The sequence below is a fragment of the Populus euphratica genome, unplaced genomic scaffold (assembly GCF_000495115.2).
Source record: "Populus euphratica unplaced genomic scaffold, PopEup_1.0 scaffold300.1, whole genome shotgun sequence".
NCBI classification, from domain to species: Eukaryota; Viridiplantae; Streptophyta; class Magnoliopsida; order Malpighiales; family Salicaceae; genus Populus; species Populus euphratica.
Genome location: NW_011500182.1, coordinates 122,262 through 143,580, shown reverse-complemented (window position 1 = coordinate 143,580; position 21,319 = coordinate 122,262). Strand labels below are relative to the sequence as shown.

At 30.3% G+C, this 21,319-nt stretch overlaps 1 protein-coding gene across 2 annotated transcripts; it reads left to right on the top strand.

The window, feature by feature from the left end:
* The first annotated feature begins 259 nt into the window (after positions 1-259).
* On the top strand, positions 260-16,959 carry LOC105111539 (serine carboxypeptidase-like 51). 2 transcript variants are annotated; one of them, XM_011006925.1, is made up of 14 exons: positions 260-367; positions 728-922; positions 1,015-1,109; positions 1,179-1,286; positions 1,368-1,614; positions 1,702-1,745; positions 1,854-1,921; positions 2,009-2,114; positions 2,204-2,415; positions 2,512-2,581; positions 3,137-3,187; positions 3,541-3,593; positions 3,714-3,849; positions 16,660-16,959. In XM_011006925.1, the coding sequence occupies exons 2-14, from the start codon at positions 769-771 to the stop codon at positions 16,786-16,788; spliced, it is 1,473 nt and encodes a 490-aa protein (XP_011005227.1). In that variant the 5' UTR covers positions 260-367; positions 728-768; the 3' UTR covers positions 16,789-16,959. The 2 variants fall into 2 exon arrangements, with proteins under 2 accessions (XP_011005227.1, XP_011005226.1); XM_011006924.1 differs by lacking the exon at positions 260-367 and having other exon boundaries at positions 414-922.
* The last annotated feature ends 4,360 nt before the right edge of the window (positions 16,960-21,319 follow it).

The window sequence follows — 21,319 nt, the reverse complement described above, 5'->3', positions numbered from 1 at the left end:
AAGTGCTCATTAAAAAAAATCATATTTACACTATTTAAAAAGCTATATCAATAATTTAGCATTTTTAAATGATTTTTTCCATATTGGAGATGCTCTAAGCAAATTATGGAAAGTAACAATAAGAAGAGAAAAATGGGCAGAGTTTAGTTCTATTTTTGCATGGAAAATTTTGATTATTTTAGAATGAAATCGGTATTTAAAGAATTAGATTCTTTTGACCCCATAAAATGAAATTACTTCTACGAATGTTAAATACCAGGAAAAAAAAATACTCTGATTAGTCGTAGAAAAGGAAAAAGAAAAGGGAAAAAAAAGAAACAAACCGTGATTTTCTCAAAATAAACGTAAATTCGCCTGGAGACATTGAGTAATTTGCTGGCATCTGATATTGATATCTAAATTGATTTTTGTTAGCTAAAAATGAAATGGTTTCTGAGCAAGCAAGAGAGAGGTTTTAGATGGTTTGAAAACCCGGTTCATCATGTTAATTTCCGGTTTGACAGCTATGTTTTGGCTACTGTAATGCACAATAGCTACTGTTTTAAGCAACTTGCCCTTAAAGATGAAAAAGAGTCTTTTTCTTGATTCCTAATTTTTTGAACACCCTTTTATTTTGTCTATAGAAGTTTCTGCTTTTTTGTTATTTCTATTACAGACAACAATTCTTTTGAATCATATTCTTTCCCCTGCTTATCTTTATTCTCTTTTACTACATGATTCTGTTCAGTCTGTGAAGTCGGCATCTACTGGTCTGCTTGGTTTCTGGAAATGGGAAAGTTGTGTTTTTTTCTTGTTTCTGTTCTGTTCTTGGTTTCTTTGCTTAATGGAGAAACAGTCACTGCCGCTTCAAGAAAAAAGGTAGCCACTGGTGCAAGAACCCGTGATGGATCAGAAGAATGGGGATATGTGGAAGTTAGACCAAGTAAGCAAACTGTTTCAGTTTTCATTCTTTATATTTATTTATGTATGCTATTAGTAATTGAAAATGTGCCCATCTTGGTTTGTGTTAACCAGGAGCACACATGTTTTGGTGGCTTTATAGGAGTCCTTACAGAGTCGAAGATTCATCCAAACCATGGCCAATCATTCTTTGGTTGCAGGGTGGACCTGTGAGTACCTAATTGCTAATGTTTGGTATCAAAATGCTCCATTAATTAATGTTTGGTTTGACAAAACAGGGAGGATCAGGTGTTGGGATGGGAAATTTTGAAGAAATTGGGCCGCTGGATACCTATCTGAAGCCCCGGAATTCGACATGGTTACAAGTGGCTGATCTGCTTTTTGTGGTAATTCTCATCCACTATCTATATATATATTTTTTCAGGATTTCTCTCCTATTTGACTTATTCTTTGAGGGGATTGTGCAGGATAATCCAGTCGGCACAGGATACAGTTTTGTGGAAGAGGGTGATGCAGACTTGTTTGTCAAAACTGATGACGAGGCAGCAAGTGATCTAACTACTCTGTTGGAGAAAGTATTTAATCGGAATGAGAGCCTTCAGAAGAGTCCTTTGTATATTGTAGCAGAGTCTTATGGAGGCAAATTTGCTGTCACTCTTGGTTTATCAGCTCTGAAAGCAATTGAAGCAGGAAAACTGAAACTTATACTTGGAGGTAATCATTAATTTCTTGCCAGCCAATCAATCTTCTGTTAAAGAAACACGATCGAAACAAATTTACAGGCTATTTCTGCACACGCAGGAGTAGCGTTGGGTGACACTTGGATCTCACCAGAAGATTTTGTGGCAAGTTAATTAGTCTTGTTTGCGTATTTCATCTCTTGTGTTAGACAGAAAAGATTATTTTCCCTGCTGAATTTTTGGATTCTGATATTACAAATTTGAAGTTTCCAGCTTTCGTGGGGTCCTCTTCTAAAAGATTTATCGAGGCTCGACAACAACGGACTTCAGAAGGCAAACAGGTCCAAGCTATTGCCGTGTTCTTAATGAAAACAAATTAAATATTGACAAATTGTCTTAGTATTAACATCTTTTATTTTACAATACAGCCTGGCTGAGAAGATTAGGCAGCAAATCCGCGAAGGTCAGTATGCTGACGCAACAAATTCTTGGTCTGAGCTTGAGGAAGTGATTAGTGCTAACAGCAATTCTGTGGTATTCTTCACTGTTCTCTTAATTTTCATTTCTTTTATGAGAATTCAACGAACACTTTGAACTATATATTTTTGTGGCAATATTTTCAGGATTTCTATAATTTTTTATTGGATTCGGGATCGGACCCTGTGTCTCTAACTACAGCTGCGGCTGAATTATCGCAAAAAAATGCAATGAGGAGCTACTCAAGATATATAATCTCTCAGAGGTCATCACTTCCAGGAGGTGGTGTCGGTGATCTTGATAGCATAATGAATGGGGTCATTAAAAGAAAGCTTAAGATAATCCCAGCTAATTTCTCGTATGTTTCCTTCTTGCTCAAGTAATTAATTATCATCTAATTAAGAGGTAATCAATCGATCCATCACTGAACAATCTTTTCGGTGTTTAATTACAGATGGGGAGAGCAGTCTTCTAACGTTTTCAACCAGCTGGAAGGCGATTTTATGAGACCGAGAATTAATGAGGTGCTGTCCTAATTTTCTTTGTTCAATTACTAGGTCAAGCTTGATTAGATCCCAGAATTTCATGGTTATATATGTTGATAACCGTTAAAAATCAAAATAATATCATCAAAGAGTATATCCCCAGCTCATAAAAGAGAGCTTGGTTATCTGGCCAATATTTTTATTAAAAACTTGTTGTTTATTTTTTTTAAATAAAATAAAATAATATATATATATATATATATATATAATTTTTTACTCCGTTGAAGATAGGCTCCAAATAGGGGATTTTTTTTTAAGTTAATGATTATAGTGTAATATTGTTCTAAATGTAAATCTATCTTTCGAGACTCTAACTACTATAAGTTTATACTTGGTGAAGAATATTTTGTTTTCTTTCTTTCTAAGTAATGTTTTGCTATTTTTTTCCCATTTTAAATGCAACCGAAGGAGGAGGAAATTGACAATTCCACTAAACGCATAACTCATGATGAGATCTAGCTATATGTATATACCCAATGGAATTTATTATTATTATTGTGTTATTTTATTTATTCATCTCCTTATGTTTTGTAGGTTGATGAACTCCTAGCTAAGGGAGTGAATGTGACTATATACAATGGGCAAGTATGATTTCTCTCCGTGCTAGCTAGCATGGACCTTAAGGAATGGTTTAGGGTCCCCATGGTCCACCATGTGCATCATCCATATGTCTATGAATCATTGATGTGAATATTAAAATATCTTGTCTATTATTTATTAAGAAGCTTACTAGATAAAATTATAATTTAGTCCATGTGCTCTTATGATTTACTCTTTTTTTTTTTTGAAAAGCATAATATGATGTGATATTAAAATAATCTTAAAAAAAAGGCTTAACTTTGATTAACAAGTAATTAATTAAGGTAATCTGATGATTGTATAGGATAATTTTCCCATCTTTAAAATAATAAATTTATTTCCTTGCTTGTTACATATAGCTTGATCTCATTTGTTCAACCAAGGGAACCGAAGCATGGGTTGAAAAACTCAAGTAAGAGGGTGCCTTATTTTTCTTTTATTAGATATTATCATTACTACTTTCCTCCTCTATATATATATAAAAAAGAAAAAAAGGGTTATGCAATCACCAGACTGATAATACATTTTTCAGGTGGGAAGGGCTGGATAGTTTTTTGAGCATGAACAGAACTCCTCTTCTTTGCGGTGCAGAACGACAGCTCACAAAAGGATTTACCAGGTCGTACAAAAACCTGAATTTCTTCTGGATTCTTGGGGCAGGCCACTTCGTAAGTCAAAACTATATCATCCTCCATAATGAAAATGATTGAGAGAAAATTATCATTTAATGTATTCTTACAGATTAACCTTCAAATTATTCCGTTGAAATACTGAAACTCTCATGTAAAATTACCGAGTTAGAATAAAAGAAAAATAGAAAAATAATCGCGCACTAGGGTTCCTGCTAAAACCGGTACAAATTCTTTTTTTTTAAAAAAAAAAAAAACTCAGCACCCGAAATCAATATATCTTCTATATACCCTATGATGTGTGATTTTTACCAGCTCATCACTGATCATCATGACACAGTGTTTTAGCCTAATAATTGAATAATTCTCTCAAGTAAACTTAGATTGAAAAATAAATTAGTTGTGATTAGGGAAATGTGTTTGGAGTATCGGTTTTCGGTGTAAGAATAATATTTAAAATTTGATTTGTTAACTGTAAGTCTTTAATTATTTAATTTTAAAAAAATAATACCTAAATCTATTTAAAAATAAGAAAAATTATGTGATCATAAATGTGAAATATTGATAATGAGTTAACCTCAAAAAAATTTAAATGATTTTATTTTCTATAAGGTAAAAATTATAAGAGATCATATAGAAAATTTCATATCTTCAGGTACTCATATTTTATTTTTATTAGCAAAAAAAGTATATAGTTAATTTACTATAATTAAGAAAATCTAAATAAAAAAAAAACACTAAATTAGATGTTGAGGGCTAATAATAATGTTTTATTAGCACTACATTGACAGCACTTAGAGGCCATACATATGACTTTGAAACTTAGGCCACCCCACTAGCTGAAAAGTCGCATATGACTCAATTATTTGTCATTTTACTTTCATACAATTCACATATTACTTAATAGCACATCACATACTTGCTGAAAAGTCACATATCACTCAATTATTGTCATTTTACTTTCATGCACATCACATACTAGCACATCACATGCTGAAAACTCACATACCACTCAATTATCTGTCATTTTCCTTTCATGCACATCACATGCTGAAAAGTCACATATCACTCAATTATCTCTCATTTTACTTTCATGAACATCACATACTAATTACCAGGATAGTGGTTTGCGTTTCTTAGGAGGTCATTAATATTTTTAAAAAATATAAAAAATATAAAGAATATAATAAATATCTCTTGTCTTGTAAAGTCAAATTTAAAATAATTTTTAATTTAATTACAAATATAGATCAATAGTATTTGATTTAATTGTCAAGTTAAACCTAATAGCATTGACTCTGGCTTAGGAGTCTAAAAGTTATTTGATCTGGCTGAGTACCCGGAATCAACATTTTAAGACCTGCTTAAGGTTAGACGCAACATTATGGATCTTGATAGCAGCAAGATCTCATGCTAATGGGTTTTACAATACAGTCGAACCCAACTCTATTGGGTCCTGCTAGCTCTAGAATCATTGGGTCCTACTAGCAACAAGACCAAATTTCTTATCTTCACTTTCCTTCTCGTTTTGCCTTTGCTTTTTTGATCTACCTCTACTCCTATTTTTAACCTCTCTAAACTCCATTATAAAATTATAATCAAATCTAACCAAACTTGAAATGCTTAAAAGTCCAGTGTAAAATGTCACTAAATTGCTAATTTTTCACTCAAGTAAAAACAAACATTCAATAGCACACTCGATTGTATCTCTTCATGCATCAATAACTCATCCAAGTCTCGAAAACATTTGAAAAAAATAATTTGAAGAAAAGAAAAAATATAATTTAAATTTTTTTTTTTTGAAAAGCAACAACAAGCATGCTTTAATAAGAAAATTAAATCAAGTTGAATAAAAAAAATATCATCAAAATATCTTAAATTGAAAAACATGAAAAGAAAATAAATTAGTTGTCAATATATTAGGTACTGCTCCACTATGCCCTATTGATGGTATAAAAAATATTTTATTTGAAGATAGTAATGAAGCAAATACATTCCATGTTTTTAACTCAACTCAAGCATTTTTATATTTTAAAAAAATATTATTGACCCGTTATGGAGCATAGGCCAATATACTAGCTATTATATTATTAATGCTTTTGGGTCTTGTTGGAGGCAGGACCCAATGCTACAGGTTGGCAGGACCCAATGCTATAGGTTGAGTCATACTGGAGGCAGGACCTAATGCTACAAGTTACAAAACCCAACCTTATTAGGTCCTGTTAGGCATTCAGACCCAATATCCACAAGATCCAATGTTATTAGATCCTGCGGGTAGCTTGATCCATTTTGTCTTTTTATTTTTTGTACTTCTTTAAAATCAAAAGGGAATGAAAGTCGTCCATAGAAGTTTCTCGCTTGATTGAAAGGATATATACACATGAAATCTTAGTTTCTTCGCTGACTTTCTAAGATTTAACCTTCGCCACGACATTAGTGGCTTAACTCTTCATGCTTCTCGCTTGATTGAAAGGATATAACATATAAAATCTTAGTTTCTTTACTGACTTTCTAAGGTTTAACCTTCACCACGACATTAATGGCTTAGCTCTTCGTGCTTTTCGAAAGCTTTTTTTATAGAGAGTGCCCATCATCAATTTTTAACTAAACACAGAAAATACAATGCCTTCATAGGTGCTATAGTATCATCCACAGTGTAAACACTTTATATCTACGATGTGGTTTACAGTTTAATGAGTCTACATCCACATTAAATGCACAATGTTTTTCTCACACTTTTTTAAAGTACAGTATAATGTAGTGAGTTAGTATCCATATTGCTTGAAAAGTCATGCTAACTCACAATGGTAGGTGTAGTTGTCCGATGGTTTGAGTTATAAAATCTTATACACCAAGTTCTAGCCATAGTTCAAAGCATGGTTATAAATTTTTACAAAGCTCCATAGGTTAACTTAACTTAGTGATCTATTTATCTAAAGTCAAAGTCAAGTATAAGCCAAGTTTATTTTTATCCAGTTTTTTATCAAAACAATATACTTTTAGAAAAAACTCAAATCAATGTTGTTTTTAATTTGGTTTTTTTTTCAAAAAAAAAAAGACCTAAAACAACGTGGTTTAAAAAAATATAATTTGAGTTGATATATCTACTTGGAAATTAACTCATAACTTGAGTCCTGAGTTGGGAAAATATTAGGTTAGATATTATAAATATGATTCTAAGTTTATCTTTCCACATACATTTAAGGAACTCGGGTTTCAATTTTTACTTCAAGAATTCAAGTCATAACTTTGGTTAAATTTAACTTATTTTCTTTGTTGAATTACAAGAATGGAATGAATTACAAGAATGGAAGCAACAAAAGTCATTCTAGTAATCAATAATAAATAAAAGTCATGATATGTAACGATAGTATTTCAGGGAGTGTTTTGGTAAGTTAGTACATTTTAAAAAAATAATTTGTAAAATAACCCATGAGGAAAAATAATTAGAAATCTAACATAATTAAGAGAGTCACAAATGACATCTGCGACACGTGAGTCATAAATGCCATATATGACTCCATTGTCGCAAATGCCATATATGACTCGTGTTTCGCAGATAGTATATGCGACTCCTTTAACAGAGGCATCTAGGAGTAGTCTAATATGTCAGTAACTTCCTACCAAAAATAACCAATTCTTCACCATTAAAATACAATTCACATAAGCAACACATAATGTATTAAATTGCAAATAACAAATGTACACTGACAATTAAGAAAACATAACATTTTATTAAAAATTAAACTAACTATACCACTATTCATAATTATCATAACATGTAGTTATATATAATTATATCTGATAATCTCCTCAGCTGATCCAATTTGAGTTCGAGTCAATGATATCCATATAATTGAGTTTGAGTCTATGATATTTATATAGGTTTGAGGAGGACCAATATCATCACAACTCATGGACAGTTCTAAGATGCTCATGGATAGGCCTGGGATGCTTATAGATAGGCCAACATCCCTAACACTCCTACCATAAGCAATCTCATCTTTCGTTAATGTTGTGTCAGATCATTCAGCCTCCCCAACCTCTTGAAGTCTGCCATGATATAAATTGAGCTTAGTGGTGGCCATAATGTCACATTTCATTGACACCTTCATGAATAGTCATTGCTGTTTTTTGAGCTTCTTCTACCAGGTAATTAATCTATATACATACATCAAAAACCAATTAGTAGTCATTATCCATAATAAAATTATTCTAGTCTTTAATAAATGTAAAATATTATTGCATACTAATTAATTCTGTCTCAGATACTCGAAGGCATAGTGTATTAGATTACATGAATGTCTTAGGAAACACAACTAAATCGGTGTAATGAAACATGTAATGGATATATACTATATCATATAGGTATATCTATGTCACTTATAAGTTGTTGCTCCTAAAAAATGATCTCTCCTAGCATATCAAATATCAAGGTAAGATGAATGAATTACCAATCAATTACCGTCGTACTTACCTTGGTGACTAACATTGTACAGCTCCTCCTTGATATCAACATAATCTGGTATAAGTTTAGATAGTTCAAATTATCATATTACCCAATCTGGTATCAACATATATCTGGTAAAACAAAATTATTTGCATTATAGCTAAAACAGGCAAGCTATTAATAGTTTTTAAAACATCATTAAAAAAACTCCAAAAAGTTCATGGTCGAATTGTCATAATGATGACCACCATAATCATAAGATAATACTCATTTTTCTTTAGGTTCAACATCTAGTCATGCTTTTATTGCATCATTTGTTTCCACCAACTCCTCATATAAAATGTCAAACTCCTGTTTAAAAGGGTTTACACACATCTTATATAACATATTTTTCAAGGAAATATTTTTTGAACTTTATGTTAAAGTCACTTGTAAAGTGTCATGAAAAATATCGATGATATCTAGTGGGCTCGGGAAAAATATGTTCCATAAAAATCTTTATCGCTACATATCTATCTGATATAATACACAACCTAGTATGTCCCCCAATCATATATCGATGAAGCAAATCTAAAAACCAACTCCAACCCGGTCTATCCCCAAGCATCGCCTAACAATTTAGTTAGGACAATATTTAAAAAAGTAGGGGTCATCCTAAAAAAAGGTATGCACGTTGCGAAAGATTTTTTATTTGTCAAGTTTAGACCAATAAGAAGGAATTTGACTTGTGGCTAGGTAATTTGCTATGTCAGCATACCATGGAGAGCAAATGTAGGAGACAATACCTGCACAAAATAAATTTTTATTAGCAAAGAGTTCATTTATTGGAGATTCATCAATTAGGGTCTCATTGCTTGAAAGACGGGACAAATGATCAGCCACTATATTCTCTACTCCTTTGTTATCTCGAATTTCAAGGTTAAACTCTTGGAATAGGAGGGTCTATTGAATCAAACGTGACTTGGCATCTTGTTTAGTGAGCAAGTATTTTAATATTGCATGATCAATGAAAACAATAATAAGATATCCAACCAAATAAGACCTAAACTTGTCTAATGCAAAGACCACAACTAAGAGTTTTTTTTTTAGTTATACTGTAATTCAATTGAGCATCATTCAAGGTCTTGCTAGCATAATAAATGACATAAGGTTTCTTATCTTTTTCTTTGCCCTAAAACAACCCCTACTACAAAATCACTAGCATCACACATCAGTTTAAATGAGAAAGACTAATCAAGAGTTTGCATGATTGGTGCAAAGGTCAATAACCCTCTACGCTTTTCAAAAGCTTCTTGACATTTTGATATCTAATCAAATTAGACATCTTGTGATAACAAGTTACATAATGGTTTGGCAATGGTGCTAAAAAAATGAATGAATCTTCGGTAAAAACCAACGTGTCCTAAAAAGGATCTCACATCTTTCACAATCCTAGGTAGGTAAATTTTGAATGACTTCAACTTTTGACTTATCTACCTTTATCCCTTTTGAAGAAACAATATGACCTAAGATAATGCTATATGTCACTATAAAATAACACTTCATCTTTCCTCATACCTTTTAAAGACTTTTTTCTAAATGCATTAAACACAACTCATAATAATCCCTATAAATTGAAAAATCATCCATAAAAACTTCCAAATTTTTTTTCATTGTATCACTAAAGATACTCATCATACACCTTTGAAAAGTGGTTAGTGCATTACACAAGTCAAAGGGCATTCTTCTATAAGCATAGATACCAAAAGGATAAGTAAAAGTGGTTTTTTCTTGGTCTTTTAAGGAAATATCAATTTAGTTATTACTTGAGTATCCATCAAGAAAACAGTAAAAAGCTCTTCTAGCTACTCTTTCAAGCACCTAATCTAAAAATGGAAATGAAAAATGGTCTTTCCTAGTCACCATGTTTAACTTACAATAATCAATGCACATATGCCATCTAATTTGGATTTTTGTTAGCACTAGCTCATTATTTGCATTCTTCACTACTATGACTCTAAATTTTTTAGGGATAACTTAGGTTGGACTAACCCATTTTGAGTTTGCAATGAGGTAAATAATACATACATCAAGTAATTTAAGCACTTCACTTCTCACTACTTCCTTCATGTTTGGGTTCAATTGTCTTTGCATTTGCCTCACAGATCTAGTCTCTTTTTCAAGATAGATTCCATGTGTACATAAAAGAGGGCTAATTCCTTTCAAGTTAGTAACTGTCCATCTAGTTGTTTTTTTATGTTTTCTCGCCACTCTTAAAATTTTTTGTTCTTGCTCTATGCTAAGTTTTGATGAGATCACAATAGGATATGATTTAGCTTCTCCTAGAAATTCATACTTAAGATCACTAAGTAAAGGCTTCATTTCTAGTTTATAAGGTTAGATAAGAGATGCCTCAACTTTCACTTGAGGTGAAATAAAAGGCTCAAACGATAGGTCCATTAACCTATTGATATAATAAGTATTGGATCTAGATAAGTCTCGAGTTCTCTTACTTCCTCATCAACACATTCCAAAGAACAAAATCTTTCATCATGAATTAAAGTTCTCTCCAATGGATCCTTGATCCACACTCTCTCAAAGTGTTCTTGACAAACTGTTTGGATGAAATCTACCTCTCTAATGTCCTCATGTTCCCCGATTTGTTTGGAGACATTGAATATGTTTATCTCCATAGTCATATTCTCAAAAGACAATTTCATCACCCTATTCCTACAATTAATTAAAGCATTAGATGTAGCTAGGAAAGGTCTACCTAAAATGACTAGGATGGGAGCATTAGATCCTTGAATAGGTGTTGTGTCTAACACTACAAAATCAACGAGAAAGTAAAATTTATCTACTTAGATTAACACATCCTAAGGTCTACCTAAAATGACTGGGATGAGAGCATTAAATTCTTGAATAGGTACTATGTTTAACACTACAAAATCAACAGGAAAGTATAATTCATCTACTTGGACCAACACATCCTCAACAATACCTTTAAAAATCTTAATTGACCTATTAGCTAATTGAAAGATGATTCAAGTAGGCTTGATTTCTCCTAAATCTAATTGTTTGTAAACAGTGTAGGGTATTAAATTCATATTTGCTCCTAAATCCAACAAAGCTTGATCTATCTTTATAACTTCTAATAATGCATGAAATGGTAGGACAACCAGGATCTTTGTATTTAGAAGGGTAGCATGTTTAGTTAGAAAGGTTTTTTTTTCACATTCAATCTCCTTTTGACTGTGCATAAATCCTTAAGAAACTTTGCATAAGATGGAACTTGTTTAATTGCATCAAGGAGTGGAATATTGACTTTCACTTGTTTGAACAATTCATAGATTTATGAGTTCATAAGATCTTGTTTAGGTTTCCCTAACCTTTGTGGAAATGGTGCTCTAGGAACACATTCTAAATCATCTCTTTTCTCACTCATTTCTCTCTCATTTACCTTACCTTTCTTTTCACTCAAACTCTCATTTATCACTTGTGTTTTGATTCCCTCTTCACTTTCCCTAGATTTTTCCTCCATAATACCTCTAGGAAGCCCAAAACCTACAGCTTTATCAACAATCATTCCACTTTTAAGGGTGGTGATGGCTTAGACTTGTTCATGGTGTGAGGTTCACTAGGTAAGGATTCACTCATATGTACCTGAACTCTAGGATTTGGCATTGTTTGAGCTGGGGTCTTTCCCTTTTCTTGAATGGTTAGTGATTGAGTCAACTTAGTTGGTTGACTTCAAATGTCACTTAAGGTCCTATTGGCCTGGTCTTGAAATTTGTAAGTTTGGTTGTTGATTCCTCCTTGTGTTTGCGTGAATTGTTGAATAATATCCTCTTGGAATCTCTTATAAGGTGGTTGGTACCTATGTATGAGAGCATGAAATGGTTGGGGTAGAGGTTCAAATGTTTAAGGTACTAAAAAGCCCTCATTTCTCCATCCAAAATTTAGGTGGTTTTTCCATCTAGGATTATAGGTATCAAAATAGGTATTGCCTATTTGGTTTGAAAAGGGCTTTTTAACATTATTTAAATTAGAAGTTTGGCCATATAACACTTCCTTGAAGGCTGGAATGGTAGGATACTCAGTTGTCCTATGCCCTTTGCTTTCACACACATATAACACAACTCTTTTCTTGTTATTCACTCATGACATGCACTTTTTTAAGCTCAAGAGACTCTACTTTTCTAGTCAATGAGGCTAATCTAGCGTTAAGGTCATCAGTCTCTTTCAATTAGAACTTACCACTTGAATAAGAAATGGTGTTTCTAGACTCAACATGAAGTGGGAGAGAGGTCTCTCATTGCTTTGTGATTTTAGCCAATTGATCAAAAAAATCAAAGGCTTCACTTGGTTCTTTTTCATAAAATTCACCATTATATATGGTTAATACTAGCTTTTTAAAATTCTAGTAAAAGAGTCATAGAAGAAAGTCACTAACCTCTACATTTCAAAACCATGGTAGGGGTAAGTATTTAACAAGTCTTTAAATCTTTCTCAAGCTTGGTGAAATGACTCATTTGGACTACAAGAAAAATTCTTCATTTGACATTGTAAGGCTGTCGTCCTATGAGTAGAGAAGTATTTTTTTCAAAAATTCAGTTTGTATTTCCCTCCATGTACCTATAGACCTAGGACGTAGGGAGTTTAGCCAAAGTTTGGCTTTATCATTTAGAGAGAATGGAAACAATTTAAGCCAAATAGTTTTCTCGGTGCATGTTCTATAAATAAAAGTATACATACCTCTTCAAATTCCTTAATGTGTATATATGGATTTTCAGAATCCATATCGTGAAATATGGGAAGAAGTTGGATCATGTCTGGTTTCAAATTGAAAGCTTGTTAGTTAAGAGGCAAGATAATATATAAAGGTGTATTTTGTCTAGTTGGGTGAAGATACACTCTAAAAGTTTGAAAATTAGGTTGATCATTGAATTGTGGAGGTCCATTACCTTGAACACTCCCTTCACCCTTTACATTTTCAACATTAACCATGATGAAAAAAATAATATAACAATTATATGAATATAAAAAGAAATAAAAAGATTGCAAATAAAAGTAAATGAAACGTAAAAGATAAATTAATAGCTCAAAAATAAAAATTAAACAAATTCGAAAATTCACACTTCAACAAATAAGCAATATTAACAACAATAAACATTACAAGATAATTATAACAAGCATGAATAAAAAGATGATAATACCAGCCAAACACTTTAAATAATAAATATTAGAAAAATAATCACAACAAAACAACAAAATAAAATAAAATAAACAAGAGGTGGTAAAACCAGTCTTATAATATAAAAAATAAATATTAGAAACTAATTAGAATAGACATTAAAAAAAAAACAGATGAACCAACCAAAATCCAATAATTAGTAGTTCGGTCCACAATACAATATCCAAAAAGTTGAGGTCAAATTTATTTTTTTAGGTAGTAAAACCAACCATTTGATTTTTTTAGACGATAAAAGCATCCATATGATTTATTTATTTATTTTCAATAATCAAATCTAAATTTATTACCTTTGCTTGCTAGCTCCCTAGTGATGGCACCAAAATTGCTTGAATGGTTTTTATAATCGACTTGTTTTAACTTGTAAGTGCACGAGTATGTGATATAGCAATTAACTTGGTAAGATCGAGGTTATATCAACAAAGATTTAGATCTAGAAATTAAGCTAGGTAACAAAAAAAAAAACCTCAAGAGAAATTAAATTAATAATAACTCGATTGAAAATAATTGATGGATTTGTTTTCAAAGATAAAATATGTAAATAGATTTTAAATGACAAGAAAAAGTAAGTCATGGTCCAAATCAATTTTAATAGTGATATATTGGTGATTTCTTCAACATATATAAGATAACTCAACCTAATATCAACGATGGTTATATTAGATTGGAAGATATTACAATTAAGTTTAAAAAGATGAAGATTGCTTATTGCTTAAGAATGAACAAATACTATTATATTAAATAAGACATTGAATTATGTATAAAAATTCAAGATTATAACATTACTTAAATGATTTCTAAAATTTATTTTCAATAATAAAACATTCATAAAGAAAATAAGAAGATAAACATTAAGATTTATTAATATCTTAAAGAACTCACCTTAACCACTATCATCCTTGATTTGGATCCAAGAATGAGATTAGCCAACCATGATTATATATAAGAACACTTTAATAAACATAAAATAACTTAAATCAAATTGAAGTAGTAAGTTTTACAAACTAAAAAACTGAAATCTACAAAGAAGAACATAACACACTTTCAGTAAAAATTCTAACACAAATATGATGCTCATGTTAGATAACAATTTGACCCTCTTAAAAGCTTTTTTTGGAGATGGCTATTAGAGATATATTTATAGAAAATTCTGTTAGCTTTCCAGATTATTGAAGAACAACTCATTTGGACACCTGAGTCAAAAGTTATGAGTACAACACCGAAAGGTGTTTTGGAAAATCAAATTAGACCAACTTGAAAACCGCTTTGGTGCACATTTTTCTTCCTCCTTTATAGCCGTCTCTTTCTTCATTTTATCCTAAAATAATATAATAATGTCCCCTCTAGCTTTCCATCCATGTGCTTGCTTCTTGGATTAATGGATTACTTAAAATAAATCAAATCTTATTTGTTGTATAATAAACATGTAAGATTACGGATTGTGCTTGGGCTGATTTGGAGCTGATCTTATTTGTTATATAATAAACATGTAAGATTACGGATTATGCTTGGGCTGATTTGGAGCTGAATTTAAAAATAAGTATACAAATGTACTTATTATTTGGGCTAAGATTGACATTGAAACCTTGAGTGTTTAATGGTTGAAGTTTGCACACAACATAAGGCAAGTTTGGGTTTAAAATAGATCATATAATAATCTCTTCTAGATTTGGAATAGAATTGATTTTTGGGGAAAATTTAAAGCACTTATTTGAACTAAGATTTACTTCAATCTTCAACTAAATTTTTCTTTGATTCTTTATTTTGAATTCTAATGTTCTGAAATAATTCATTTAAGCTCCAAAAACCTATTGAAACATTAAAAGAAACTTCATTACTAAAAAGCATATTAATTATTATAAAAAAAATACAAATAAAAACAATAAATACATATATAAAATAAAAGACTTGATGATATTTTTGATTCACAATTACCCCATATATAAATACCATAAAAAAACTGTTTCATAAACACCCTGCATTTGAACATAAGACTTTGTTGAATGATGAACCTTGTATTGCAAAGAATTTTTTATATGTTATCGCTTTGTTGCATTAACACATTTACACTTGTCTCCAAATCTTTTTTCAACCTCTAATTCATCAACTAATAAGCCTCAATGTCTATGATTATCAACCCAATCATTACATCCACACTAGTAATCTATCATTACCACATAATTTAGATGGACCATTTGTTCGTGATGCCTATGTAGTTTTATGAGAGTTACTTGGAAATCGAGTTCATTCCATTCTTATCTAAGTCTACTTTTTATATAAAGCTCCAACATATTAATCACATTAATCCTAGCAAACTCAAACAATGAATTCACACTATGTCATTATAGATTTGTATACTGATATAACGAGCTTGACTAATCCTAATTTGTAATATCCTCCAAGTAATTTTAATTTCTATTTCAAACATATTATAGTCATTTCGATCACATAACATTCTTAATAATTTGTTAAAAGACATGTATGAAGTTAAACATAATATAATCCATAATTTAACTTAAATCAACACTAATATTTCAAGCATATAATTTTGTTAATTCACAATCAATAACAACATGGAAAAATTGATAATTAAATAAAATAACATAATTATATTTAATTAACAATTTTAATTATATCAACTTAAAATAATTGGGGTGAGTTGTACTAGAGAGAGAAAGATGACTATTTTATAAAGAGAGGAGTGTTTTAGGGATACTAAGAAGTGTTATAGGTGGTTGAGAGAGAGATCCCAGTAATGGTGAGAGGAGTGAGAGGGGAGAGAGAAAAAGAGATAAAAAAAAAAGATGTGGTTTTTAATTTGAAATTAGTAGATATTATCTGCAACTCTTGTATTATAAACTTGCTTATGTATATTAATTTTTTAATTTTTTAATTATTTTTTAAAATATATTTTTTATTTAATATTAAAAAATAAAAAAAATTATATCATGCATATGGCGTAATGGTGTAAGTACTAATCATGATGGCATATTAATGGTAAACACTATTTGGATTAAAAAAAACAGTATACTGACAAACCTTGAGAGGAATAATACAGACATAGATAATCTTAATTTATCTTAAAGAGGTGATTCATATTTCCAATTCAAACTTCAAAGTGTACGCATAGTTGTTTTTTTTCATCTTCTTTGTAATGATGGGGCTACAGGTACCAGTAGACCAACCCTGCATTGCATTAAAAATGGTGGGGCAAATCACACAGTCACCAGCAGTAGAGGCAGCTGCTTCTGCAAAGAAAGACCAGAAGAGAAAACATGAAATGAGAAAGGTTTGGTGAGAGAGATCGCACACAGTTTGAAGCAACTACAAGCAAAAACTAGTACGCATGGAGAACTGCAAAAACAAAGATATTTATATGGATAAAGTGGCTGCTATTGCAGAGCTTGCTTCTGATTGCTTCTTTCATAAGAAATAATTTAATTTTCTGGTTTCAATTATTTTTCCACTATTGTTAATTTGAATGTCCAATAGGGGTGTTCAAAAAGGAAGAAAAAATTATTGCTACAAGAAAAAAAAATTGAAGTGTAGAACTAAATAAAAGATGATTCAGGGCCAAATCATCCATGTGTTTTTACTCAAGGGACAACAAAAAAATTGAATTTTATAAAAAGAATTATACATTGATCACATTCTTGGTGACATACTACTTAATTTTTAAATATAAAATATAAAGTTTTTTTTTAAAAGATACCTTATAAAAAAATTTAATTTTTAATTAATTTAATATAAAAAAATAAAATTAAAAAAAAATTAATTAAAAAAATTGAGTTAACTAAGTTAACTCGTCAAGCTTATAGTTCGAATAATGAGATTGGAATAACCTTATAAGAAATAAATTATAAAAAAATTATGAAGTTCAATCATTCAATAAACCTAATATTAAATAATAAAATTTAAATTTAATTTTTTTTTTTTAAATCACAAAAAATATCTTGAGTCAATCCGAGTTAAACTATAAAATCGTGATCTAATTCATGAGATGAGAATAACTTTATATAAAAAAATTAAAATAAATTATAAAGTCTAATTTTCAAACAACTCAATGTTAAAAAATAAATTAAAAAAATTAAAAACTTTAATCAACTCATCAAATATATGTTTCAAGTAATGAGAATAGTATAACTTCTGGAGAAAAAAAAATATGAATTTAAATTCTTAAGAAATATAATATTAAAGAATGTAATTAATATTTTAAAAAATTATATTATTATAGTGAATAAATGAAGGGATACAGCAAAATCCACTCCTTCTTTGATTTTTTATTAAAATTAAAATTAAAAAAAAAAGGCAATTAAACCAGTTGTAACGAATTGCCTTTAACCTTGAAATTAGACATAGTGATCATAATCCATACCACAAAGTGAGCTAGCTTAATAAACGAAAAGGCGAGAGGAGAGGAGAGCAGAATTTCACCTTCATGCATAGACTTGATTTCTTGCGTGTGAAATTATGATAATAAAAAAATACAATAAATGATAGCACTTATCCATTGTTATAAGCCAAGGATTGATGGAATCATTTGATCATTATGTAGAGAGAAGGAAGCACAAACAGAAGGTTTAAGCAATACCAAAAGCAACAGTTATGCACGTAAAGGAGAATTAGTTGATTGTTAGTAGTTAGTTGGGAAACTAGTTTTTAGTTATAGCTAGTTAATCAGCTGTATTGATGTATAAAACTAACATTGTACAGAAAGTTGGTCATTCAAGAAATAATATAAGAACAATTGCAGAAACTTCATAACTCTCTTCTCTCTAATTTCCTCTTTTCTCCCTTAAATTTCTTTCTAAGCAACTGTTTGTTAAGGCAAGTCCTTACCAATTGGTATTAGAACAATTTTTCAAAGCCAAACAGAGGTTGTTACTACACAAAACAATTAACAATGGTGGACAACAACCAAGGGAAGGTTTTAAAGATACATTACTAGCAAATAGAATTCATGTTAGCAACCCTCTAATCCCCAATACCAACCAAGAAGCAAAGAGACAATGAGATTAATAAGAATCCTCTTTGATGATTCTTTCACCGGCCAAATCAGTCCAAGTAGAAGCCAGTCATCAAGACAATTCAAATCCAACTTCTTTCAAGCAAGGTTGTTCTAAAATGATTGAACCTTTCAAAGTTATCCATGTTCGCAACTTGAAGGATGAGATTTATAAATATGATTTACTTTAAATGTTTATCTATTCAGGATTATAATGTAATTTGTTATGCTTGATGATAAAAATCATCAGGATTATAAGGTAATTTGTTATGCTTGATGATAAAAATCAAGCTTGCCTTAAAAAACAAGATATTATTTCTACTATTAGTACTCAATACTATACAAATGTTTAACCAATTAAAAGGGGAAGGGGAATGAATATTTATATTCAATTCTCATCACATCAAGAACTTACTATAATGGATCAAAATATTTTTAAGAAGGTAAAGTGCTCTTATTTAACTACATATTTTTGGAGAGAAAACAAGAAGTAGGTTTTGAAGAAAATGAAAATTTGATTCTTTAAATAAAATAAAATAAATTGCTTATTGTAAATTATTATCTAGACCTTCTGAAAGTGGAGAGTTTGATGGAAAGATTGAGAATTTTGGTGTGATGATGCAAGAAGCTAAGAATTATATGGATGATGGATAAATGAGAAACAGAGGTGATGTTGAAGAAGTTGATGAGGAAAAGAAGACTAAGTCCAATAAGAAGAAGATTGAAAAGGATTCTTATGGGTGGTAGTTCCTTAACAAATAGGAGATCACTAAGGAGCAGTATGCAATTTATTTATCTAGATAGATTAATGAAAGTTGCAAGATGAATACCTTGCTTTGTGGAATTTGTAAATTATTTTTTTATTTTAATGCTTTAATTATTAGGAACTAGTAATAAGATTGTTGAGGGGTGTGATTAGTACTTAAAAGTGTATTTTAATCAAGGTTTTATATCATCATTTTACACTTGAAGTATCAATAACTTCTTAACTAAAGCATATTTTATAATAACATATCTAATAATATAAGATACCTTTAATTTATGGTAAATGTTCATTTTAAATGCAGGCCTATCACATAAATGAAAGGATTGATTAATGAATTTAAGAACTGAAATTGGAAGGACAAAGAGATGGCAAACTTAAAAAAGAGATGTCAGATTTAGGCATCTTGGTTTCTAGATTAAGATCATGCTCTTCCTTTCTCTCTTTGTATTTTTTATGCTTTGTTTTCATTAATATTAAGTTTATGCCTTTCATTTCCTTTCCTTTACTTAGTTAACTTTTATGTTCTTATTTTGTTTATCTATTTTGCTTTCTTTCATTATGTCTAGCTAAGTTAGTTATGTCAAGGTGAAAAGGTTACACTAATGGTGTAAGAATAAGTATAGTGTAAACTTAATATGGACTTTAATGTTTGATACTAACATGTTTTATATTTGTTATCTTGTTCACTCTTTAATACTTTGCTTGTTAAATGATTAATCTTGATTTATGTTGTATAACACTTGGTACAACAAATGCTTGGCACTTTCATAGCCCATACTGTATGGTATAACCGACACCTGAGCTATGAAAGGAACTTGATTTGTTGTTAACATAAGTTATAATTATGAATGCTTGACGAGATTTACAAGTATTAGCTTTAATTGAATAAGATGACTAATGTAATCATGTTAACAATCTATAATCTGATTGGAACCTCCTTTGTGTGTGGTTTCCAATTGAATAATAAGAGTTTATACTATACTTGTTTGACATACCATTAGTAGATCCTCTAATCTTGACATTTGTTGTTATCATTGTTTAATCCTTACGTTAATCTTTCATCTTAAAGTTCTCATCAACTTCTTCTTCTTTTGCTTCTTCTTCTTTATTATTATTACTGTTATTATCAGTAGTACTATTATTACTATTACTATTACTGCCTATTATTATTATTATTATTATTATTGTTACTATTTTTGTTGTTATTGTTGTTGTTGTATTATTGTTATTTATAATTTATACAATTAACCTCACTGTGATTCGACCCCGGTTTTGCTAGGTTATTTATTACTTCGACACTCTTGCACTTGGAAGAAGATATCAATCTTTTGGTCTTGTCAGGTAGATTTTTAAATGGTTTAAATAGAGATATTGCTAATTGTTGAATTGCAATATTATTTAAAAAGTGAAAAACAATTTAAAAAAAAGGAGTAGAACAAGACCAGGTGGCTACATGGAATCTTCTCAAGGTTGGAAGTTGAATTTCAAGAGAGAGAGTAATGCATAAACAAAGTTAATAACAATATCTAAAATTGTTGAACCTTATAAGTTAAAAAGAAGGTTGTAGCAATAAAGAAAAAGAGGAAGAATTAATAACTGAAGCCTAAGTGAAAAATTAAATGTTTTAGGTGTCAAGGACATTATACATTAGGGTGTCCAAATAAAAGGATTATGTTTTAAAGGATGATGGAGAAATAGTGTCAGATGGTGATGAATCTAAATATGAAAGCATGCCAATACTTGAAGATGCTATTGATGTTAAATATGATGTTGATAGTGAATCCTTGCTTATAAGAATATCTTTAAATGTTTGGGTTAGTAAAGAAGATGTTAAGCAAAAGAAAGAATATCTTTTATATTAGATGTCATATCAAAAATAAAGTATATAGTATGATTAATGATAATAGTAGTTACACTAATGTTGCTAGCACAACTTTGGTTAGAAAGTTGAATTTAACTACCACTAAGATACAATGTATAAGCTTCAATTGTTGAAATGAATGTGGAGAAGTTAGGGTAGTTAAATAGATTTTTATCTCATTCTCAATAACATAGTTT